Source organism: Balaenoptera musculus, chromosome 2, assembly GCF_009873245.2.
Source record: "Balaenoptera musculus isolate JJ_BM4_2016_0621 chromosome 2, mBalMus1.pri.v3, whole genome shotgun sequence".
NCBI lineage: Eukaryota > Metazoa > Chordata > Mammalia > Artiodactyla > Balaenopteridae > Balaenoptera > Balaenoptera musculus.
This window is the reverse complement of record NC_045786.1, coordinates 154,294,403-154,319,739: the sequence shown is the minus strand read 5'-3', so window position 1 is coordinate 154,319,739 and position 25,337 is coordinate 154,294,403. Positions and strand designations below refer to the sequence as shown.

Sequence of the window (25,337 nt, the reverse complement as noted above, 5' to 3'; positions counted from 1 at the left end):
ATTTAAAATTGTTTGATGGATCTCCATTGCCTTTATGACAAAAGCCAACCTTCTTGGCATGGCCTGCAAGGCTCTGTCTGAGCTGACTCCCAGTCTTGCCAGCCTCTTCTCTTACTACTCGCCATCTGACTCATTGCTTCAGTCAAACTGGATTATCTATAGTTCAGAAAACACAACACGTTTTTATTCATCTCCGAGACTTTGTATGAACACATTACGCTTTATTACAGCTGTTTGGCATGGGGGACTTATTAAAAATGATACACTTCAAGGTTCTAAGTCATGTACCAAACAGCCACCATCACTTCAGCTCTGCATCACCCCCTCCCCACCTCTCACCCCTTTCCTAACACTAACCCTGAATCTCTGAACTTGAACCTCATTTCTTAGCCCCGTCTTCCCTCATACCATGCCTTATCTCCAGATCCTAACCCATCTCTGATACATACTTTGGGAGTTGGGGTCAGTGATGGGTGATGTTCAGGGGTGGGGTTAGGTAGGAGGGAGGTCTGGGGATGACTGTAAGAGCCAGGGATGTCCGTTGTGCACCCTTTTTTGGTAACAAACAGTGGCTTTGCATGTTAACACAGTCATTTAAACAGGGCTAAGTAAAATGGCACCCTCTAATTGACCATATTGTATTGTCCTGTTTTGTTCTTATAGATGCCATACTGCAAGTCCTTTCCCCATGCCTCTACTTTCTGTTCATCTTTCAAGCCTCTGCCCAGGTATCATCTTCCCTCAGTTATTCTTCGCTGACCCCAAGACTGGGCTAGGTGTGACTCCTCTGTGTGCTCATGGCACTGCTGGGTTCCCCTGGGGTAGCTCTGATCACACTGTATTGTGATCATCTTTGGTTTGCCTGTCTCCCTCTCCCAGGCAGGGTCTGGGTCTTAGCCCTCTCTCTATCCCTAGGATTTCACTAGAATATGCCTGGCAATAGGAGATGCTGAATAAATGCTATTGAATGGGTGAAGAAATTAATGGGTGATGTCCTATGACACCTGCAGAAACTCAGTGAGCACAAATAGCCCAGAGTTCAAAAAGACGTATAGATCATCTCCTCTGTGTTCTGTGTATGTGGGACTGCATACCAGCATTGATTCCTGCCTAGGTTTAACCTTCTTGTATTGGCTTCTGCTTAGGTACCACCTCAGATTCTCTTAGCTCCACCTGTCTCTTGGATGCAGTGGTGCCCAGCTCTACTGGCCTCTACCATCCTGCCATCCAAGGCCATGCTGGGGTTCCTCCCACCACTTCTGGACTCAAATGAAGAACCACCCTGCAGGGTATGGGATCTGGCCTCCCCATCTGCTGCTGAAGGGACCAGATGATACATCCCAATCGTGTGGGGAAGTTGGGTCACCATGGAGTGAACTTTGACTAATGGGGAACAAGAAACAGGGAGGAGCTGGCAGATTCATTCCCTCTGCTAGCACCACTTCCTCCGATGGAAGCTTTTGAGGTGATGCAGTTCCTAACAACCTCTCTGGGGACGTCCCGTATGACCGAGCAAGAAGCTATGATTCTTGTGAAGTCACAGCCAGTACCACTCCATCATACATTTGCTTTTGCTGCCTCATTTCTCTTCTTCCCTCACTCTTGTTTCCCTGGGATTGCTCTAAAGCCCTGGCATAGAAGCTTGGTCTCAGGCTCTATTTTCTGAGGAATCCAGCCTAACATACATCAAACTACCACCATTTCTCTAGAAAAACAGGGGCCAATAAAGGTAGAAGAGAAAGGAACACCACAGGCCAGGTGGTCTCTAGTGTATGGATCTGGCAGGCCTTAGCTGGGAGTCTGAGCCTTCAGTCATGCACCCCTTATCCTTCCTTGTCCATGCTGTATTGGGCACCCCCATTTAGGGGAACTGGGAAGATGGGTTCATTAGTAGAAAAAGATCCATCATTTGGAATCTGTGACCTCGTTCCTGTGCAGGCTTGCCATCTGTTCCATGATTTCTTATTTGAAGGTATCTTTCTAATTAAAAAAACAAACAAACATGTATCTTTAAATGTCAGTGATGCAGTAGAATATTATACATCTATGAAAAATGATCCTTATGAGGATTTGTGATATGTTCTGGGTTTAAAGTCTAGCTCCACTTACTACTTGTGTGGCCTTGAGAAAGATCCAAGCCTTGGTTTTCTTATCTGAAAAGTAGATATTAATAATAGCACTGTTATAAACTGTGTGAAGCCTAGATAAGATTATGCATGTAAGGCCCCTCAACACAGTGTCTTACAGAGGAAGCAGTCAAAAGATATTTGCTGTAGTTACTATCTATTTTTAAAATACAACTTGAGAATGATAGAGTGTTCATCTCTGTATAGAAAACAAATTCAAGGTGAGATTTTGTAGTTCTTAGGTTTTATTGGGTTTTTAAGAGGTGTTTTCTTGGTAAATCTCAGTCCTAGTTTTAATCTTGCTAAAACAGGTGGGAGGGCCTGATAAAAAGCTTCCATGGAAGTAGTGTTTACCTGCTAGATATTTTGTTGGAGAACATGTGAGAACCACATAGAGTCTGAGACCAGCTAAGTCTATTTCTCATCTTCCAGGTATTTTCAATAAATTTATATCAATCCCCAATTAATAAATTTGTGGAAACTAAAGCGGAAAAGTTTTGCAATTTTGCTGTGGTCGTTCAGAGAATTCATGCTGGGGAAGATCCCAGGAGAAAGCTTCCCCCTCCCCCGAGGCGAGTTTCAGTTTGTGCCAGGTAAATAGAAAAGTGCTTCCTCCATAGATGCTTGTAATCAGGATTAACAATGTGTACGCTGGTATTTTTTGCCTTCTTTTAACAAAAGCTGTATTAAGAGTCATAAAACTTTAAATTGTGATCATGGTATATTATTATTATCTTTTTTAAAATTTTATTTATTTATTTATTTTTGGCTGTGTTGGGTCTTTGTTGCTGCACCACGGGCTTTCTCTAGTTGCGGTGAGCGGGGGCTACTTTTCGTTGCGGTGCATGGGCTTCTCATTGCGGTGGCTTCTCTTGTTGCGGAGCACCGGAGCACGGGCTGTAGGCACGTGGGCTGCAGTAGTTGTGGCACGTGGGCTCAGTGGTTGTGGTTCATGGGCTCTAGTGCGCAGGCCCAGTAGTTGTGGTGCACGGGCTTAGTTGCTCCGTGGCATGTGGGATCTTCCCGGGCCAGGGAACGAACCCGTGTCCCTTGCGTTGGCAGGCGGATTCTTAACCACTGAGCCACCAGGGAAGCCCGATCGTGGTATATTATTAACTCCTTGCAATCGGGCTTCCAGTCTAGCTGCCTTACTTTATTTATTCCACAAATGCTTGTTGCTTTCCTTCTGTGTAGCCGGCCTGGAGCTTTGGCAGTACTGTGAGAAAGGGCATGGACCATCCCTCAAGGAGCCAACACTCCAGTTAACTTTCTTAAGGGTCAGCGGTGACCATCCATGCCCCATAAATGTCTCTTTACAGCATTTAACACTAGAGAAACTTACCTTCTTGAAAATTCTCTGTTGTCTTCATGATCCTAGAGGCCTCTGTTTTTTCTCTAACCATCTGATGGACACTCTGGGCCCCCTTTTAGTCCCTCTCACCCCCATCATATGTAGGCACAATCCAAGAGTCAGCCGTCTTTTTTGTCTGTTTTACTTCCTCCATTGATAACCTATTCATTCCCTTGGCTTCATATATCTTCATTTTTTAAATGACTCTAAAATCTAACTTTTTACCCCTAATTTTTCTCTAGGCCCCAAATCTACATTTTCTACACCTACCTTCTGGTTTCACAATCCTTGAATCTCAACATATCCTAAATTACCTCATTTCCCACCCCCCAGTCCCAATTAATTCCACACTCCTAATTTCCCTAGGCTATTTACTGGAACCTTCTCTGGCCTCAGTTCAGCTGCCATTCTCCTGATTACCCAGGCTTAATTATTATTTCCTATCACTGTTGCTTCACTGGTGAGTGAAGAATAAGCCCAAGGATTCTTATGGCCGTAGCCAGTTACTTTCATCTTCTTTCCCAGCGGAGGTTTTCTCCTGAACTTTCGACATTTCCTTTCTTTTCTAAAGTGTGGATGTTGAGGTGGAGGGCGTGTGCTATTTCAGGGCTGCTGGATTTTACACCCGTGGGGCAGCATTCAGATAAGGGGCAGGGTCCCCATTGCTTCAGGCGTGAATGGCGCCACCCAGAGTTGTGCAAGCACTGCACTGTGGGAGTGTTAGGTGGGAGGGGATGGAGCGCTGGGGAGGGCTTCTGGGCGGTAGGGATGCTGAACACTGCAGTAGAAAGACTAAAGAGGAGCTGGCAGTTCAGCCCAGGAGGAAAGTTTCATTTCTACAAAAGAAGGATAGGGATATAGTTTTCCTCTTCGTCATCTACCTGGGGGAGTAAAGCTCTGTGTTTTTCTACACAAATCCATATTGAACTCACTTTATTATAGAGCCACCCATCGAGCTTGAGATCTGTGGCCTAGAGCTCTATTTCCTCTAATCCTTGTTATTCTTGGTATAGGGACCATTGGCAGGAGCTTCTAAAATGAAAGTTCCGTGGTTCCTGTAGCTGTGCTGTAAATTGCAATAATCCACATTCTCTTGTCCCAGCTGGACTCCTTTAGGTAGGGTTTCTGTAAGGTCCAAAGAGGTTGGTGGCAGTGCAGGTAACACTGCTGCCCCTGCCATGAACTGAGACAGCCCAGCTGATTTGGACACACAGCAGCGGGACACACCCTGCCTGGTGCCTCTCGCAGCGGAGTCTTCTGTTCAGGGACGCTTCGAGCGCCCGTCTGGGCAGGTTGCTGTCTTCTGCTACACAGGTTGTGCGATACACACTGCATAGACACCACTCATGTAGGTGACCACATAAATAGGGTCCCAAAGCCGCCGAACATGGTGTCCCGCCTATGGTATCTTCTTTCACTAGACCTTTCCAGGCCAACGAGTGGCCCACGTCCAGCTGAGCAGGCTGTTTCCTGTCTCAGGCTGAAGCTCACACCACTACTTCCTTTTTTCCCCAAATTTCTAAGATCTCTCCCTTCCTCCACTTTCACTTCCTGAATGTCACGACCACAGGAATGAAATCAGCAAGTTCGTGCCTTGTTTCTCCTACTCACCCTTTATTAGTGGAAATAATAATGGTGCTAGATAACATTAATGGAGCACTTATAGTGTTCACTGTGCTGAAAGTCTGACATGCAGCATCTTTTTTCATCCTTACAGGAATCTTCTGAAACTATCAATACTAGGTGAAATTCAGGTTTAGAGAGTTTGAGACATGCCCATGATTACAGTTAACGACGGGGTGACTTGGCCTGCCTGACTGCAGAGCTTGTGCTGTTCATTTTCCTAAGACCCAGGCTAGATATAGCCTCTTGCAGGAAGCCTCCCTGGGTGACCGCATCCCACTCCTGTGACCTTTGGTGGTCCTCCATAGTAACCCCTGCTGTTATTTTAAGTTCAGGACCTCTCTTAGAGGTAGGGGAGAAAGACCAATATTCCTTCCTTTTTCTGAGGTTCCCAGTATAGTAAAGACTGAAAAACTTCTAAGACAGGGTTAGAAAAGTATTAGGACCTTTTTTGTATATTTGCATGAACCAAATTCAAATGTTCAATATATACTCATACACATAGAAACCCACATTGTAATATAATTTTGCTACATACAAGGTAACTATAGGAGCTATAAATGATACTCATTAAACTCTCTGTGAAGGGTGGTTTGGTAATGGGACATGAATTTAAGGTTGGAGGCACATCTTTCAATACTTTCAGTGTATTTCTGTGACTAAACATGTGCTTTCATTTTTATTAGTATTTAAAGTCCTTTGTGAGTATGAGGCCATTGGCTAATTGACCTTTCTGGATTGTGTATTATCTACTTCTCTATTCTTAACGTCTAGCACAGAGTCAGGACTTGGAACATAATAAGCGCTTTTGTTTTTTTTAATATTACTTTATTTATTTGTTTTTTTTTTTTGGCTGTGTTGGGTCATCGTTGCTACGCGCGGGCTTTCTCTAGTTGCAGTGAGCGGGGGCTACACTTTGTTGCAGTGCGCAGGCTCCTCATTGCGGTGGCTTCTCTTGTTGCACAGCACGGGCTCTAGGCACACGGGCTTCAGTAGCTGTGGCACACGGGTTCAGTAGTTGTGGCTCACGGGCTCTAGAGTGCAGGCTCAGTAGTTGTGACCCAAGAGCTTAGTTGCTCCGCGGCATGTGGGATCTTCCCAGACCAGGGCTCGAACCCGCGTACCCTGCATTGGCAGGCGGATTCTTAACCACTGCGCCACCAGGGAAGTCTAACATTGTAAGCTCTTATTCCTTGTTGGTTGGTTGGTTGAATGAGTCAATGAATTGTTTGAGAAAAGTCTACAAAGTCAGAGCAGTTTTGGTTGGGATCCCAGCACTGCCATTTACTAGCTGTCTGGCCTTGAGCGAGTTACTTCACCTCTCTTTACTCATCTTTGTCATCTCAAAAATGAAATTTTTTGATTAATACTAAGAGTACCTACCTCAGAAGGATGGTGGGAGGAACAAAGAAGATGATCTGTGAGATGACGAAGGTGAGCCTGCACATACATAGTCCTTGGGTCCAGGGCAAGGAGGTAGGAGATAGGTCTGTGGGCACCACTGTTAGAAAGCAAGAGCCACTGCAGCTGCTCCCCTTCCCTGTGCCTTTGCTTCCCTGACCAGCCATGGGGAAGAATGGTTGGTGGCCCCAGGAGAGTCTGCGAAGCACCAGACTTTGTTTTCTGGGCCCCTATCCCTTTGCACATTCTCCTTCTTGATTGACAAAAATATGCAGAGCTTACTTTTTGAATCATGCTCTGCAGTCTACAGAGCACTCTCACCCACATTATCTCGCTTAATAATTATTCAGAATTGTAAAATTGTCTGTGGTTTCAGGAAATTCCTGCCCTTGTTATGGAATGCCTTGTACTTGCCCCTCTCCTGCTGATAGAGTTATCACCAAGGACACTTGTTTCTGTATTTACTGAGTTGTTTAGCAGCATTTTCATTTTTTCCACCCAAGCCTGAGATTCAAAGAATCTCATAGAGAAAAGCCACATTTCCAACCTTTTTCTAAGCAGCTAGCTATAGAGTGGCCTGCTTGGTCCAGGACCTCTGGCTCCTACACGCCCTTGTATTGAGGAACAGAGCATGGCAGCTCTCCCTAACTTGGGCTCCCTTCTCTTTTCTGTCCATTTGGAGTCACAGGGTCCTAGGGCTTGGCTGGAGCATCATAGTGTTAAAATATATATAACAAAAAATTTATCATTTAACCTTTTTTAAGTGTATTGTTCTGTGGAATTAGGTACAGTCACATTGTTGTGCAATCATCACCACCATCCATCTCCAGAACTCTTTTCATCTTTCAAAACTGAAACTCAGTACCCATTAAATAATAACTCCCTTTCTCCCCACCCCGACTCCAGCCCCTGGCAACCACCATTCTACTTTCTGTTGCTATGAATCCGACTACTCTAGGTACCTCATATAAGTGGAATAGTACTATATTTGTCCTTTTGTGACAGGCTTATTTCACTTAGCACATGTCCTCAAGGTTCATCCATGTTATAGGATGTGTCAGAATTTCCTTCCTATTTAAGGCTGAATAATATTCCATTATATGTATATACCACATTTTGTTATCCATTCATCTGTTGATGGATACTTTAGTTGTTTCATTGTCTTTTGTCTCAACTAGTACAGTAGCTTCCTAATTGTTCTCTTTGCTTCCATTCTTTCCTCTTCCAATCTGTTCTCCACTCAGCTTCTAAAGAGACAAATTGAATTTTGGTACTCTTCTTTAAATCCTTCATTGGCTTTTCATTGTGCTTAGAATGAAATCTAAACACCCAAATCTGGCTCACAAGACCCCATATCTACATAGTTCATAACGTGAACTACCTTTGCAACCTTATCCCATGCCCCATCCTCCTTGCTCCCTCTATGCTCAGTTCAAGTTTTTTCTTTTTTTTTTTTTTCTTCTTGTTAATTTTTTCCCATCTCAGACTCTTTGTGTCTTTGGTCTTTTCTACCATGAATACACTCTACTTCTTGTCATGGTCTGGGTCTTCTCATCCTTCAGGTAGTAGTTAAATGTAACCTCTTCAGAGAGAGCTCCTATCACCCTATATATTATAGGATCCCTTGTTATTCCTTGTCTGAACCCTTTATCGATTTGCAGGATTCTTATTTGTTTATAGTTGACTTGTCCTGTCCCTGTTTTCCCCTCTTGGATAGAAACCCCTTGAAGGCAGGGTCTGTATCTATCTATTTTGTATCCTGACTATCTAGCAGGTCTCTACTAACAATTTGTTGGATGAATGAATACATATCCTATTTTTATTTATTTATTTATTTGAAACATTTATTTTACATTTTTATTTGTTTAATTTATCCTTGTTGCACCAGGTCTTAGTTGTGGCATGTGTGCTCCTTAGTTGGAGCATGTGGGATCTAGTTCCCTGATCAGGGATCGAACCCAAGTCCGCTGTGTTGGAGGGTGAATTCTTAACCACTGTACCACCAGGGAAGTCCCTACATATCCTATTTTTAGAAAGAGTTTGGAGATTCCACAATTGGTTCTACTTTTACTTTCCTTCCTTTGTGCTCACTCGTCCTTCATCCCACCTCTAACACCTTCCAAAATGCTAACATCCCTAATTGAAGAGTCATTGGCATGATATCATCATTCCTTCTCCAGAAAACTGGTTGAATGTTTGTTGGCCTCCTGATTTTCAAAGGAAAGGCACCCAAAATTGTTGTTTAACATTTTGCACTGAAAATGATCACCCTTTCAGCCTTGCTCCATGTCTCTGGAAAGGCAAGCTAATTTTGCAGTGGCCTAAGTAAGCAAGGCAGACAAAGAAATTAAACTTTCTAGAGAGAGAAATCCATGTAATATGTTCCAAAGTGCTACATGTAAAGCTTAGTGGTATTTTGCTACTGTATTGTTTTTTAATTTACTCCATACTATGGGCAATAGTTGATTTTTGTTGAAATTCAGTCTCTTATCCATATTTGGAAATTATCTAAAGAAGGCTATGCCCAGGCCCTTGAGATTCTGAGCTCTAGAATTAATTCTCCCATTTTTAAACTGTAGCGCTGGCACAGCCTGGGTGGATCCTCTGCCCAGTATGTGACAGGCTGAAATTAAGGGTTGGTCACTGTGTTCTCACCTGGAACTCAGGATCTCCTCTAAGCTTATGCCTTTTTTTTTTTTTTTGTCTGTGTTGGGTCTTCGTTTCTGTGCGAGGGCTTTCTCTAGTTGTGGCGAGTGGGAGCCACTCTTCATCATGGTGCACGGGCCTCTCACTGTCGCGGCCTCTCTTGTTGCGGAGCACAGGCTCCAGACGCACAGGCTCAGTAGTTGTGGCTCACGGGCCCAGTTGCTCCGCAGCATATGGGATCCTCCCAGACCAGGGCCCGAACCCGTGTCCCCTGCATTGGCAGGCAGACTCTCAACCACTGCGCCACCAGGGAAGCCCTAAGCTTATGCCTTTTGTTGGGAGAATTCAATTCCTTGTGGTTGTAGGATTGTTGTCTCCTTTATCTTTCTGGCTTTCAGTTGGGTACCACTCTCAGCTCCTAGAGGCTGCCCTCAGATCCTTGCCCTGTGGCCTCCATCTCAGCAGTGGAGAACCTTCCTTTCACACTTTGAATCTCTCTGACTTCCTCTTCTGCTACCAGCCAGAGAAAACTCTCTCCTTTTAAAGGGCTCGTTGATTAGCTTAAGCTTGCATGGATAGTCACCCTATCTTAAGGTCAATTGATTAGTAACCTTAATTGTATCTGCAAAATCCTTTTTGCCATGTACTATGACATAATCACAGTAGTAACACCAGGATGTGGAGATTATGGGAGTCATCATAGAATTCTGCTTGCCACAATTTCTCTCTCTTATTTTATTAGAATTGCATTTGCCTGTAAGTATCAGAAAACTTGAATATAATAACTTAAACCAAAAAATTTTTTTTTCACGTAACAATAAATATAGAGATGAGTGATTATTGATACTGGTTCAGTGGCTCAGTGACATCAGGATCAATGACTCTGTGATTCTCTTAGCCTTTCCTTGTGGTTATAGTAGCTCCAGCCAGCCATCATGACTGTATTCAAGGCAGGAAAAAAGAGAACATGAGTAGGATTAGGACAGCATGAGTAATATCTGTTATCTTCATTGGGAATGCAAAACAGAGCAAAGATAAAAAACACTTCTCAGAGCTTTATTTCTGACCATACTTCCATTTATGTCTCATTGGCCAGAACTTAGCCAAGTGGCCACCCATAGGTTCAAGGGAGGCTGGGAAAGCAGGAATAGGAATTACTGTGATTGGCTCAACCAATAATGACCTATCCTCCAGTGCTGGATGATAAGAGGAAATGGATGTTGATGATGTAGCTAACACATCTGTTATACCTGTTTTCTGGAAGGTAGAATGTGGTATAGTGGAAAAAATGCAGAATTTAGAGTCAAGAGACTTGTGATCCTGTCCCACCTCTGTCATGGTTAGCTGTGTGACCTTAGACTAGTCAAGCAACCTCTATGAGCCAGTTCCTTTATCTATCAAGTGAGAGAAATTTCTGCTTTACTTATCTCAGTGTTATTATAAAAATGGATTGAAATTATCTATGAGTTTCTTTGCATCCTGGAAATATATACTAATTGTGGTTTTTGGTAAGTATTTGGTATAAAAAAAAGAATGTATTTCATGGATTCTAAGAAATATATGTATGTATATATACAATTTTTAATATTTTTTAAAAATTTATTTATTTATTTTTATTTTATTTTTTGGCTGTGTTTGGGTCTTAGTTTTTGTGAGAGGGCTTTCTCTAGTTGTGGCAAGCGGGGGCCACTCTTCATCGCGGTGCGTGGGCCTCTCACTATCGCGGCCTCTCTTGTTGCGGAGCACAGGCTCCAGACGCGCAGGCTCAGTAATTGTGGCTCACGGGCCCAGTTGCTCCGCGGCATGTGGGATCTTCCCAGACCAGGGCTCGAACCCGTGTCCCTTGCATTGGCAGGCAGACTCTCAACCACTGCGCCACCAGGGAAGCCCCCAATTTTTAATATTTTATAATCTCTGAAATTAGATGCAGTTTACAATCTATGACAGCTTCAAAGAAATATAATACTAATATTTTGTTAAGCTTCTTGGAAAGTTTTAGGGTTATGCTTAGGAAATATGGCCATTGGGACCCACAAGACTCCTATAGACTCCTAGGAAACTGACAGTCTCATGATAGAACATCTAAAATATAGATGAAAGGAAATTATCCACACCAACTTCCTACTTTCATACAGGGAGATATTAGTATCTCTATTCCAGATGTAAAACCAAAGTAAGCTGAGATGAGTTTACAAGATGGAGTAAGCCATCTTCTAAGGGTTCAAGGTACTAGAAAGTATTCCACAAACTTTAAAGCTTGACCTCCTACCAGGGTTATTCACTGAATGTGACATACTGTTCAGCTACCTAGGGATGTCATTCCGGGTCACTGCCTCAGGAATGCACCAAGATCAGAGGCAACCTGTTTTGCAAGTCAAGTGTGACATAGATCCTTGACTCTGAATGTGGAGCCATGAAGTTGTGGATAGCACAGCCATCAAAATTGTTTATTTTGAAGAAAAATCACATGATAGAATATTTATAATTATAACCTTGGGATATATATACATGTATGCATGTACACATATATGTATGTATATGTGTATGTATTTGTATATATGTTTTTGTGTATACACACACACACACAAATAATATGACTTTAGATGGGGCAAAAACAGACATCTGGGGATGGGGGATTATGGTGTATATGATTGAAAGAGAGAAATAGGGGTGAGTGAGTCTATGGAGAGTCATAGATACATACTGACTATAGTTGAAATATGACATATGTTCCTTTTGGAGTTCTTTCTCCTATATGCGTGACTTGAGACTGGCGTATTCATTCTATTCACCAATTTCCAATGGAAGAAGAGGTATCAGTCTCTTTTTATTTTTAAAAAGTTAAATATTTAAATGAAAGAAAAAATGGTGACAAGATAGGAAGAACAAACAACCAGGACCATTCTATTTTTCCCTTTTAAGAACATCAAGGCACCTGTTAATTAAAGTGTGTGTGTGTGTGTGTGTGTGTGTGTTCTCCAGTGAACTCTGTTCAGGTTCTGTTAACATGAGCTCTGTTCTCTCACGAAGGAAAAGAATTTTAAAGAAGAAGGAAAAGAGGCAGCGTTCCAAGTCCTTAATCTGATTTGGGTCTTTGTCACAGGGTAATCAGGCCTTCCGGGCTTCTGCTTATTCTGAGAATTTATGAAGCAAGCAACATTGTTACTTTAACTTCCTGACTAAACTTTTGTGATTTCTGTAGCCCACTGTGACAGAGGCTGCAGAGTGTAAAACCATGCTTGATATTATTTGGTATGACTGTACTGAGCACAGTTCTGAGTGCTTAGTAGATGCTCAGTGTAAGTTTGTTGAATGTCTTATTTTAGAAGACAGTTCTAAAGAAATACAAAGAATTCACACAGTCTTATTTTTTCCCATTCTTCCTTTCTTTCCGGTTTTCCTTTTGACATTTAGTTGCCTTTCCTCGATCAGGAAAAATTTGAGGCTTTACTTTGGAGTTTGGAATTGGCACCAGGATCTAGTTTAAGATGTATTTGCATAAACCCCTGATAGCTGGCTGGATAGCATTTGCCAGTAACCTCAAAACCCAACAAGTGGATGCAGAGATTTTTAAAGTAACTGTCTGGTTGAATACATATGACAAAGAGATATAGAAGGAGGATCACTAAATTCTCAGATTTAAATAACCTCTAACCAAGCAAGAATTATTTTATGATGTTATATAGCATAGCTAACCTAACAAAATAGAACATTGTCCCAGCTCTGAAGGGATGGATTTAATCCATATGGCTGTATGAAACCCTCCTTTCCTTCTCATATGATTTATAAAAGTTCTGTAAAACTTCTTATTAATATTTACAGGACATCAGTATAAAATCACCCTAATTTAGATGATCTAGTCTCTTTTTCTTTTTTTAAAAATGAACACAAGTCAGTAAGGAATGTTTCAGGGGAGGACTTTCAATTCTTGCTGTAACTGGTTAACAAACGGGTCCTTCTGCAGTAAACAACCACAAAACCAGGCAAAATGTATCAGGTAACTGTTTTCAGGTATTGGTCAACAGAAAGCACAATATTTCCATCCTGAGCGAAGGAAAACTCATGAGGTGAGCCTGATGGTCACCTTGGCTGTCTTCCAGGGGAGAGTTTCCTGACTGCAGCATAGTATGCTTAGAGGTTCGGCTGAGCATAGCAGTTTTGCTGAACTAAGGAAACACAGATCTGAGTTTGGGGCAATTGAAGCAGCTAGAATCCACAGGGCAGTGCACTAGAGAGGAGAGGGTTGCATAGGGCAGGGGGGGAACAGGACTCCCTGGGTACACTCTCTGGGTGTACCCAGGGAGTCCTTGGCTAGGCTAGAGTGCACATGAACAGATTGAAACTATATGAGATTTACCAAAAATGGCGGCTCCAGGGTTGAGAACTGGACAAAGATACTAAAGGTCAAGCAGCTGATACTGAGGGACACTGGTGGTCCAGCCTAGAAACAGTGGAAAAACCTTTTTAACACCTTAATAATATCCCAAGCATCCAGAAAAGACACAGAAAATCTGTGTCTTAGGGGCAAAAGTCTATGCTTTCAAGCAGGGTTGGTAAATTTTTTTTTTTTTTTAAATAAAGGGCTAGATGGTAATTATTTTAAGCCCTGTGAGCCATTCAATATTTCTCACAACTACTCAACTTTGCTATTGTAGAGCAAAAGCGTCCAAAGACAACATGTAAATGAATGAGCATGGTTTTATTCCAATGTCACTTTTTTTTTAACAAAAAAAGTCAGAGGGCCAGACTTGGTTCATTGCTATAGTTTGCCAACACTTGCCCTAGATTAAGGCCTACTTTAAAATCTACCCTAACAAAGCTTAGAGCCAAGTGCTATCAAGAAAAATTGCAAGGGAAATTGAGTTTGGAAGTTGAGTCCTGCGGTAGTTAGAGGAGGTTGGGGAACATCTTTGACTTTACAAAGATTCATCCAACAAAGTGGAAGACCAAGCTTATGCAAGCCTATGCAAGATCAAGGTGAGCAGACAGTTTGACTTCTGGCAAAAACCAACTCTGCAGAGGAAGATCAAATCTAGAATGTCTTCATGTATCCTCAACAATTGTTAGGTATGCAGAGAAACAGGAAAATATTACCCATAGTAAAAAAAACAAAAAACAAAACTCAATAGAAACTAATCCCCAAATGGTCCAGATGTTGGATTTGGCAGACAAAGCTTTTAAAGAAACTATTATAAATATGTTCAAAGAACTAAAGGAAAATATTGTCAGAATGAGTGAATATAAAGGCATCTCAGCAGAGAAATAGAAACTATAAAAGAATCTAATGAATATCTTAGAATGAAAAAGTTGAATAATTGAGATGAAAAATTCACAGGATGAGCTTAAGAGGAGAACGAAGATGACAGAAGATAGAATCAATGAACTTGAAGACAGATCAATAGGAGAAGAGATAGAGAAAAACGTATTTTAAGAAATAGTGGCTGAATTTTCCCAAATTTAATGAAAATATTGACAAACAAATTCAAGATATTACACAGACTTCAAGTAGGATGAGTTATAAGAAAACCACATCTAGACATACCATAGTTAATTGCTAAAAACCAAAGATAAAATCTTGAAAAACAGAGAGAAAAGATATAACAGCGAAATAAGAACTACAACCAACTCCTCACCAGAAACAATAGGGACAAAAAGACAAGATACTGAAGAAAAAAGTCAACCTCAAATTCTATGTCTAATGCAAAATATCCTACAAAAACAAGGATTAAATAAAGAGTGACTCTTTTAGAGCAATGCTGTCCAATAGAAATATAGTACAAGCCACATATGTATTGTTTTAAATTTTCTAATGGCCCCATTGAAAAATTTTAGAAGAAACAGGTAAAATTAATTTTAACAATATATTTTATTTAACCCAGTATATACAAATATTACCATTTTAACATGTAATCAGTATAAAAATTATTAGATATTTTACACATTTTTATGCTTTTTGAAATCTGGTGTGTATTTTACAATTAAAGAACAACTCAGGGCTTCCCTGGTGGCGCAGTGGTTGAGAATCTGCCTGCTAATGCAGGGGACACGGGTTCGAGCCCTGGTCTGGGAAGATCCCACATGCCGCGGAGCAACTAGGCCCGTGAGCCACAACTACTGAGCCTGCGCGTCTGGAGCCTGTGCTCCGCAACAAGAGAGGCCACGATAGAGAGAGGCCCGCGCACCGCGATGAAGAGCGGCCCCCGCTTGCCGCAACTAGAGAAAGCCCTCGCACAGAAACGAAGACCCAACACAGCCAAATAAATAAATAAATAAATAAATAATAATTAAAGGTGCTAATAATTTAAAAAAAAAAAAAAAAAAGAACAACTCAGTTTGGACTAACCACATTTCACTAGTTACCTGTGTCTAGTGGCTGCTGTTGGAATTGAATAGCACAGTTGTAGATCAAAGAGAAAGGGGAATGGACAAGTTGCCCTGTATCCAGGTTGTTTCCCAGGCTATCTTATACATAGTATTTGTTTATTTTTTATTTTTTAAAAAATTTATTTATTTTGTTTATTTATTTTTGGCTGCGTTGGGTCTTCGTTGCTGCCCGTGGGCTTTCTCTAGTTGCAGCAAGTGGGGGCTACTCTTTGTTGTGGTGTGCGGGCTTCTCATTGCGGCGGCTTCTCCTGTTGCAGAGCACGGGCTCTAGGCATGTGGGCTTCAGTAGTTGTGGCACACGGGCTCTAGAGTGCAGACTCAGTAGTTGTGGCGCATGGGCTTAGTTGCTCCGCGGCATGTGGGATCTTCCTGGACCAGGGCTCAAACCTGTGTCCCTTGCATTGGCAAGCGGATTCTTAACCACTGCGCCACCAGGAAAGTCCTACATAGTGTTTAAATTAACCTTTCTAAAACATTTGCCAGCTCAGAAGACCTGAAGAAGCTACCTACTATGTGGTAAAACAAGTTAATTTGTCCATTCTTTCATTCATTCATTCATTCAGCTATTTACTCAATAAACATTTACTAAATGCCAGACCCTAGTCAAAGAGTTGGAGATATCCACAAGAACAAAATCCAGTCCCTTTCCTCAGGGAGCTCACAGACTAATTGACATAATAACCATACTAGCAAACAGGTTCATTATCATTTGGTAAATGAGTGTAGGTAAGATACTACCAGCATACAGAAGACATGGGGGATAAGGAACAAGTGGGATTAGTGGGAGTCAAGGAAGGGTACCGTGTATCAGAGTTCTTCATTGCAAACAACAAAAACTGACTCTGGCTAACATAGGAGGAAAGGAGCCACTGAGGACTTTTTAAGCAGAGCTGTGGCATGGGCATTTTCAGGTTTTAAGCAGACCACGCTGGCATAATAGTTTGGATAATAGGTTAGAGGGGATAATGCTGAAGGCAGGGAGAGAGGTAACAGACTAGTAATTGTCTGAATGAGAGACATTGAGGGGCTGAACCAAGGCAATGGCTGTGGGAATGGAAAGGGTAGTTTCAAGAGTTCCAACTCATTCCAAAATTGAGAACTGTCACTGTCCCAACCCCTCCTTTTCCAGTGCACTCAACTCACTCCCACCCTCTTCAGATAAACAGAGCGTAACTCACTGTGAACTAGACATGCCCTTTCTGCTTCTTCTTCCTCGAATGCCTTTGCCCCTCTGCTCATTTTCTCAGAGCCCTCACTTCCCATTTAAGATGCAGCTCATGACCACCTACTGCTCAAGCCCTCGGTAGTCTCTTAACACCCTAACTCTCTATAAGGTTGCTGTCATTGTTTTGATGGCTAACTTGTCACAATAGGTTAAAGAGCCTATTGTGTTATTATGTCACTGTCATACCTCCCTGCATTCTACTGTAAGCTACTAGAGGCTAGTGATGCCGTCTCGGTCTTCCTTGTACTGTCAGGCCCTAGAATGGGTCCAGCACAGAGTACCCAGTACATGTTCCTGATGATGCTGGCCCCTGGCTCTGTGCGACACATTAGGGTCCTGTTGTGGCTGATAGCTTCCATCACCAAATTCCTGCTCAGTACAGTCTGAGGAATGTTCACCTCCCATAAGCACATCTCTTGGGTCACTGTCTGCTCATAGACTTTCACCAACTTCCCATTTCCCACTGAACTCTTCTCCTCAGCTGTTAAGGTCCATCAGTCCATTCTCCCCACATTTCCCCAGTAGATACCTCAGCAGTCATCAGACTGACCTCTTTACTGGTCCAAAAACAAGTCCCATGAAGGTCTGATTTCTTAATTGTCACTTAGACTAACACCTGTCCCAAGGATGTCCTTACTGTTCCCTTCCAGTGGTTCAGAACCAAGGATGTCCTTCAAATCCAAAAACCTGCTTGGTCCCTTATGGTTCCAGCCCTTGCAGATCTTTGACCAAACTGTCACGGCTTTTCTGGTGTGTCTTCCAGCAGGCAGTGATTCCCAGATTTGTTGCGTTTGCTATTCTGAGCATCTTCATCTCCACGGCTAGATTGCAAGCTGCTTGATCGCTCAATATCCCAAGGGTGCCAGATACGTTTCTGGACACCTAGGGCTCCTGAATGCATATTAGAAGATTGGCATAAGGCAGAACTATTTCTCGGACTCCCATCTCATCAGTGAACTGCATTCTCCACCCCCCCATTTTAGCGTGTAAGGGAAGCTGAGGAAGAAGCTTCTCTCTGGAATGGCAGCCCAGAGACTTTAGTGAGATTTTTAGTGTCTCTTGGTCAGCACTGCTGCTGATAGTGAGTCACTGCTCGTTTGTGGTGATTCTAAGCCTCACTTTATGATTCATGTTCTAAAAACGGGGTGAGGTTTTTACAGAGAAACCAATTCCAGTGTGAACATAGCCTCACAACGATCAGGTTCCTCTGAGGGCTTCCAGCTGCCCGCCCAGCGCTGCTCAAGGTCAGGCATCTCAGGGTTCACTGGATATAGCTGTTTCATGGCAAATACCTAGAATCCATTTCACGGGGTTATGATAGGGGGTTCCCGGTGATAAATTTGTTCCCCCAGCCTTTCTTGAGACTTTTCATGGTCTGTAACCAGCCATGTCTGGATCTGGGATGGACAAGTTGAGGAAGGGTAGCTAAATCTTGGGGGCTCTTCTTTTGTTCATACTTCTGAGTAGTAGTCTTGGTTCCTCAGCCAGAAAGCGCTTGCATCTCTAAAGAGGAAGTTGAGTGCTTGACTCCACTTAGCATCTGGGAGAACTGCTCTAAAAAGCACTGAAAAGGGAAATCACTAAAATCAGAATGTGTAAGTGACAGAAATGGGGTGGTTTTGTGAAATTTGTGTTCTGGTCCCAAGACTTCGACTAGCAAGCAGTGTACCTTTGCGTGAGTCATTTACCTACAGTAGCGACGGCCATAGCTGACATTTATAAAGAGCTTGGATTGGGGCCTGGCACACAGTAAGCCCTCTGTAAGCTCACCTGCTATGATCATCATCATTGTTACATAAGGTTTTTCAGTCCCAGTACTAAGCACTTGGTGTATGTTATCTTATTTAATCCTTAAAATTATGACATGAGTTTTGCTGCAGAGGTGTGAGCTGAGGCTTAAAGACCGTACAGTACTCAAATCCAGGCAGTGGAACTCCCGAGCCCATTTCAGTCTCTGTTGTTATTATGCCTGATTTCCTTAGGCCTCGTTTTTTCTTTTTCTTTTTTTTTCCCATCTGTAAAACTTGAGAGCTGGACTACTGGTCTTTAAAATCTAGGAGCTCTAAAATTTCTAGATATTTTCTCCATTATTTTCACCCTTTTCCTTCTCTCCTTCCCCTTCCCCTCATCCACCCACACTCATCCGTGAATTTCGCTGGATTCATCATCATGGGATGGGCAGGATGTTTTCCCCATTGAGCTATATGATACTGCAAATGTCAGCACGTGGACTTGTAGTATTGTGGCTTTGTAGTGGTTGTTGGACCTGGTTTGCACGCTGCTGTCGTTGGGAGAGGGGGAATCTGACTCTTCAATTTTACTGTCTTATCTTGGCCTGCAGCCATTGCCACATTGAGTGATGCTAACATTTGACGGGCTTGAGAAAGGCTTAATGGGAGAAGCCCACTGGAATCAGCTCTTTGGGTCCGTGGGCCCTGCCTGGTTCTCTGATGAGATCTGGTTTGGAGCACTCACTCTCCAGGCTGTTAGCACATGTCTGGTCCTGTGATTGGTAAGGATATTAGGAGAGGAACTTTGGAGAGAGGTTTCTGGACTTTCCATTCTGCACACAGCTTGGATTCCTGATTGGCAGATTTCCAGTGAGGAGTTTCACCGATCATTTCATTATGGTTCCATTGTCGTTAATGTCTGTAAAGTACTTTAGTTGGTGGTAGTCTATATATATTCTCTAGTATTTTTCTTTGTGGCTATGACCCAAAGATTAGAGTGTTTCGGCATCAGAAGACCTGGGCTCAAGTGTTGCATCTATTGCCTCCTAGCTTGGTGCATCTAACACACCTGCTTGTTATGACCTCTACTTGATCATTTTTTTGGTGGTCTCTTACTATGGAATAAAAAGAGTCCATTTGTCACTATCCTAGGATGTGTGAATTCTTCCACTTAGAAACTTGGGAGAAACATCTTAGAATCTTAGGGCACCAAACAAAGGCTTCGAAACAGCAAAAGTGTTGGATAAGTCACTTAACTTCTCTCAGCCCAGATTTCTTCCTCTGTGAAAGAATTATAATAATACTTGCCCAACTACAATGGCTATTCAATCAAAGTATGGTATGAAAATAGGTTTCTGAAAATTATAGATTCTGTAGGAAACATTACTTATTTTTAGGAAGTATCATGCAACAAAACTAATTGTTTTAAGTACCAAAAAAGCAAAAGCTATTAAATGTTTCTATTCTCATTATCGTTAGCATAGATTATTTACTGCAGATAATAACCTATAGTAAAATTCCAATGTTTTCTTTTTATTGTGCACCAGCTAGAAGGCTATAAGTTAAATTATTCTAGACTAAAGTGAATATTGTGAGTATTCAGTTAATAAGAACTGATACTGTTCAAGGTGGATAGTAGCTTTTATGTGGAAACATTAATTTTGCATTAATTCAGATTTTACTAATTCATTATAAGATCAAGAGTTAGGTTCCAGTTGTAAAAAGACATTAACTGTACAAGCAATATTATGAGTCTATTAAGTATCCTTACATGGAACATAATTGCAATGTGAGTAAAGGCTAGACTTTTACGTACTAATTCAAACTCTCCTAGAGTGAAAATGTGTTTCTTTAACTCACATTTTCCACTAAAGTAAATATGCCCTACCCCCTTACTCCAAATGAATAAGATGACTCCATTTCTGTTTTTCTTGACTGGTAAATCATGCTTGGAGATACCATCTGGAGATGGTTGGGTTTCTGCCAAAGATTTAAATCAGGCTTGCAAAGAGCTACCTGCCTAAGGCAAGAAACCACACTGATTTAATAGGAAAGAACATGCTTTTATTTTGCCATCTGGTAAAGGAAAGTGAAAGCACTTTGAAAAATTTTAATATTTGTTCTACAATCATGGCCTTATAGATAAAAGTATTTCCAAAATACAGTAATTGGGAAAATTGGAGAATCTAATTGCTAAAATCTGCGTGATTATTTATGTCTGCTGTGAAGGCACATACAGAGATCTTGATGCCAAAAGCAGATATTTCTGTAAGAGAAGTGAAGGCAAGACAGGGATAGAGAAAGGTAAATAGGTTGGAAACGACCCAGACCTCCTTGTGGGCAGTGTTGAAAGCTCAAGACCTGTGTGGATTGGTTAGAATGTGATAGTTATCCCTTTTAATTTTTATTTTTTAAACAGATTTCCACTTGGCAGATTAACCAAAGGCAAGAGAGGCTAATCTGTCTACGTTCTGAGTGCCACTCTCCGCAAGACCCCCATAACAGACCCCAGGCCCAAGTCCACTGTGCTACCAGACCCCCACCCCACCCCAGGCATTGCTCTGGGGTCTGCCTGAGGCCAGCAGTGTGAAGATGACCAGCACCTTCCTAGCATGACGACCTTGGACCATGTGATCGCTACCCACCAGTCGGAGTGGGTCTCCTTCAATGAGGAGCCACCCTTTTCTGTCCCTTCTGAGGGTAAGAACGTCCATCGCCTAAGTGAAAAGATTAACAGAGAACCACACCTGCTTGGTATGGCTTCTATTTGATCATTCTTTTGGGGGGATCTTGATATGGAAAACAGAGCCAGTTTGTCACTTTCTTCAGGTCCAGATTCTTCCACTTAGAAGCCTGGAGGAAGCATCTTAGGACCTAGGGCCCCAAACAAGAACCTGGAAACACCAAAAGTATTGGCTGCTTTCTTCCAATGAACATTAACTTCCTATTTCCAAAGTACTTTATGCTCGGTCTTTTTGGTTATTATTCCCAACAGCAATTCGGATTGTCTCAATTTTTAAAGCATAATTGTCAAGAGTGACAGGTGCTGGAGCCAGATCCCTTGGGCTCAAATCCTGGCTCCATTATGGATGAGTGATGTGTCCTTGGGTGGATAATTGATTTAACCTCCCTGGGTGGTTGTTCATCTGTGCAGTACAAGTAATCACAGTACCTACCTCAGGGTGGTTGTGAGGATTAAATGAATTAACATGTGAAGTGCTTACAGCAGTGACTGGCACATGGAAAGAGCTCATGATTGTCACTCGTGATCATGATGAAGGTGGCTAGATTGACTTCTGGGGAACGGTGCTCAGGGATGAAGGTCAAGGTGGGATGCGGGAGCTATTTACAGAACCACATCAGCTGCTTCTGTTCCACGGCCGCTTGCTACTGCCTGCCCGACCAATCGTCCCAGCTTCATTCACAGCACCTGGAAAGTGTGAGTTTACAGGTGTGCTGTCCAATACGGTAGCCATGTGGCTATCGAGTCTTTGAAATGTGGCTAGTCTGAATTGAGATGCGCTATAAATGTGAAATACCCACACTGAATTTCGAGGACCTAGTAAAAAGTTAAATGTTTTATTAACAGTTTTTTATCAATTACATGTTGGTATTACACATTTTCAACATGCTGAGTTGAAATACATATTATTAAAAGTAGTTTCACCTGTTTCTTTTTAGTTTTAAAATGTGGCTACTAGAAAATTTAAAATTCATCTGTGGCCCACCTTTTACTTTTTTAGGACAGCACTTATCTAAATAATTACATTCAGGTAGACCTGTTTGTTTGGCTAGTGATGGGAGAAAGGAGTTTCACAGCAGTACTTTTATTTTTTAAACATTTTCATACAGTAAAATTGACCATTTTTGGTTTACAGTTGATGAATTTTAACACATGTATAGATTTGTGTAATCACCACCACAACTGGGATCTAGTTCTGTTATTTAAAAACAAATTTTTGAAGGCTATTAAATGTTCCAGGACCAATGCAGTGATACAAAAGCTAGAGGAAGCTCTGTGCCATATTCAGCTGGTCATTAGTGCAGGGTTTGCACATGGTGGCCCGCAGATGTGTGTTGTTTGGACTGCGCAGAGTTTGAATTTGAATGTTTTTAGTCCACACAGAAGCTCTCCTGTTGAGCCACAGTCTCCACCATTCCCCATTGCCTTTAGCTTTTCTGATTCGACCTAGTTCTATCTGTTGCTTGGCCTCTGGTAGGAATTCTGTTTGTGACCCCTAAGCACTGGAGTAGATGCTAGGATAAGAAATAGTGAACAAGACTTCCCAGTCTCAGCCTGCATGGAGACTGCTATGGACACCTAGGGTATAGTTTTTATACATTTTTAAGGTAAACACTGTTTTAGCATAGAGACAGGTGGGCATGGCTGTTTTTCTGCCCTCACACCCTGTAATGGTGAGTCCTTTGATCACTGCTTGCCTGTCCTTTGTTTTTCCTCCACGAGACAGTTCTGAGAGTGGCCTTCTCTCGCGTGATGTGATGGCCAGTTTCTGGTATCTGTTTCAGGGGGCACTGAAGAGCACCTCCCAGGACCATCGTCTTCCTCAGACCAGTCCGAGAGCTCTTCCGGGGAGAACCGTGTGGTGGATGGAGGCTCTCAGGACCTTTCCCCCTCGGAGCACGATGACTCTTCTGAAAAGATGGGCCTCATCTCTGAAGCGGCCTCCCCTCCCCTGAGCCCTGGGCAGCCTCCACCCGACCTGGCTTCAGCCATCAGCAGCTGGGTTCAGTTTGAAGATGACACACCCTGGGCCAGCACATTACCACCTCATACAGAAGCAGGTGGGGCAGGTAGGACAGGTGGGGCGCTGGTAAGGGTTCTGTCTGAGGTCTGTGCTCACCAGGGACGCTTTGTCATGAGAGGTCTGCAGGGCTGCCAGCATTCTGTTTTGCCTGCTCCAGAGCCCTGAAGGACTGGCCACATAGGAGAGAGCAGACAGAGATCTCATCTGGCTTAATTCTATGACACACATTTTTTATTAACATAAGCATGTGGAAGGATTTATGTGTTCTGGGCCATTTCCAGCCTTTTACCCTTGCCCTGGCTGTTAATTTCTCTTTGGAAGTATGCATATTTATTCATCTATTATGGACTGGAATTCTGTTTACTTAGCACCTAAATTGTAAGCTCCTTGTGAGTAAAATGAATGTCTCTCAAAGTGTGGACCACCAACCATTTCTAATAGAGTCACCAGTTATACATAGATGTTCTTGTGTCCCAGACCTTTAGAATCCAAATCTTCAGGGGTGGGGACTGTCGTTAATGGTCAGTCTCTTACTTTGTGGCATTTAAATGGCCAGAAGCTGCACTGGGAAGCTGAGTGAAGCCAGGGGAATGATTAGTTCCCAGCCTGGTGACCTGGCTACTCATTTTATTGTGCACTGAAGCATACCAAGGGTGATTGGGATAACCTTTGGGACTGTATTAGTTTTCTATTTGCTGCTGTAACAAATTACTACAAACTTAGTGGCTTAATCAACACAACTTTATTATCTTACAATTCTGTAGTTCAGAAGTCCGACCTGGATGTCACTGAGCTAAAATCAAGGTGTTGGTGGGTCTGCATTCCTTTCAGGAGGCTCTAGGGGAGAATCTGTGTCCTTGGCCTTTCTAGCTTCTAGAGGCTGCCCATATTTCTTGACATGTGGCCTCTTCCTCAGTCTCCAAAGCCAGCAATGTTGCATCTCTCTGTGCCTTTCTTCTATAGTCAAATCTTCCCCTGCCTGACTTCTGCTTTCCTCTTCCGTTGTTTTTTTTTTTTTTAATCTTTATTGGAGTATAACTGCTTCACAAGACTGCACTAGCCTCTGTCGCACAACAAAGTGAACCAGCCACATGCACACATACATCCCCATAGCCCTCCCTCTTGAACCTCCCTCCCACCCCTCCCTATCCCACCCCTCTAGGTCTTTGCAAAGCACCCAGCTGATCCTCCCTGTGCTATGTAGCTGCTTCCCACAGTTATCTATTTTACATTTGGTATATATAAGTCCATGCCACTCTCTCACTTCGTCCCAGCTTCCCCCTCCCCCACTGTGTCCTCAAGTCTGTTCTCTATGTCTACATCTTTATTCCTGCCCTGCCTGCCACTAGGTTCATCAGTACCATTATTTTTTTTTTTTTTTAGATTCCATATATATGTGTTAGCATACGGTATTTGTTTTTCTCTTTCTGACTTACTTCACTCTGTATGACAGACCCTAGGTCCATCCACCTCACTACAAATAACTCAATTTCGTTTCTTTTTATGGCTGAGTAATATTCCATTGTATATATGTGCCACATCTTTACCCATTCATCTGTTGATGGACATTTAGGTTGCTTCCATGACCTGGCTATTGTAAATAGTGCTGCAATGAACATTCGGGTGCATGTGTCTTTTTGAATTACGGTTTTCTCTGGGTATATGCCCAGTAGTGGGATTGCTGGGTCATATGGTAGTTCTATTTTTAGTTTTTTAAGGAACCTCCCTACTGTTCTCCATAGTGGCGTATCAATTACATTCCCACCAACAGTGCAAGAGGGTTCCCTTTTCTCCACACCCTCTCCAGCATTTATTGTTTGTAGATTTTTTGATGATGGCCATTCTGACTGGTGTGAGGTGATACCTCATTGTAGTTTTGATTTGCATTTCTCTGATAATTAGTGATGTTGAGCATCTTTTCTTGTGCCTCTTGACCATCTGTATGTCTTATTTGGTGAAATGTCTATTTCCTCTTCTGTTTTTAAGGACCCTTGTGATTACACTGGGCCCACAAGGATAACCCAGGACAGTTTCCCCATCTCAAGGTTTTTAACTGAATCACATCTGCAAAACATCTTTTGGCAT

The 25,337-nt window shown here is 42.4% G+C and overlaps 1 protein-coding gene across 5 annotated transcripts in view; it reads left to right on the top strand.

Moving 5' to 3' along the window:
• The window catches only part of STON2 (stonin 2), a 149,854-nt gene that overhangs the window by 12,884 nt on the left and 111,633 nt on the right, over window positions 1-25,337 (top strand). The window contains exons 1-3 of one of the 5 annotated variants that reach the window (XM_036841533.1): window positions 21,124-21,240; window positions 21,713-21,937; window positions 23,014-23,298. In XM_036841533.1, the coding sequence (XP_036697428.1) occupies window positions 21,820-21,937; window positions 23,014-23,298 (403 nt within the window). In that variant the 5' untranslated portion in view covers window positions 21,124-21,240; window positions 21,713-21,819. Of the gene's footprint in view, window positions 1-20,905; window positions 21,938-22,955; window positions 23,299-25,337 lie in introns of those variants that run through there. The other 4 variants (XM_036841535.1, XM_036841534.1, XM_036841536.1 and 1 more) reach the window with 4 other exon arrangements.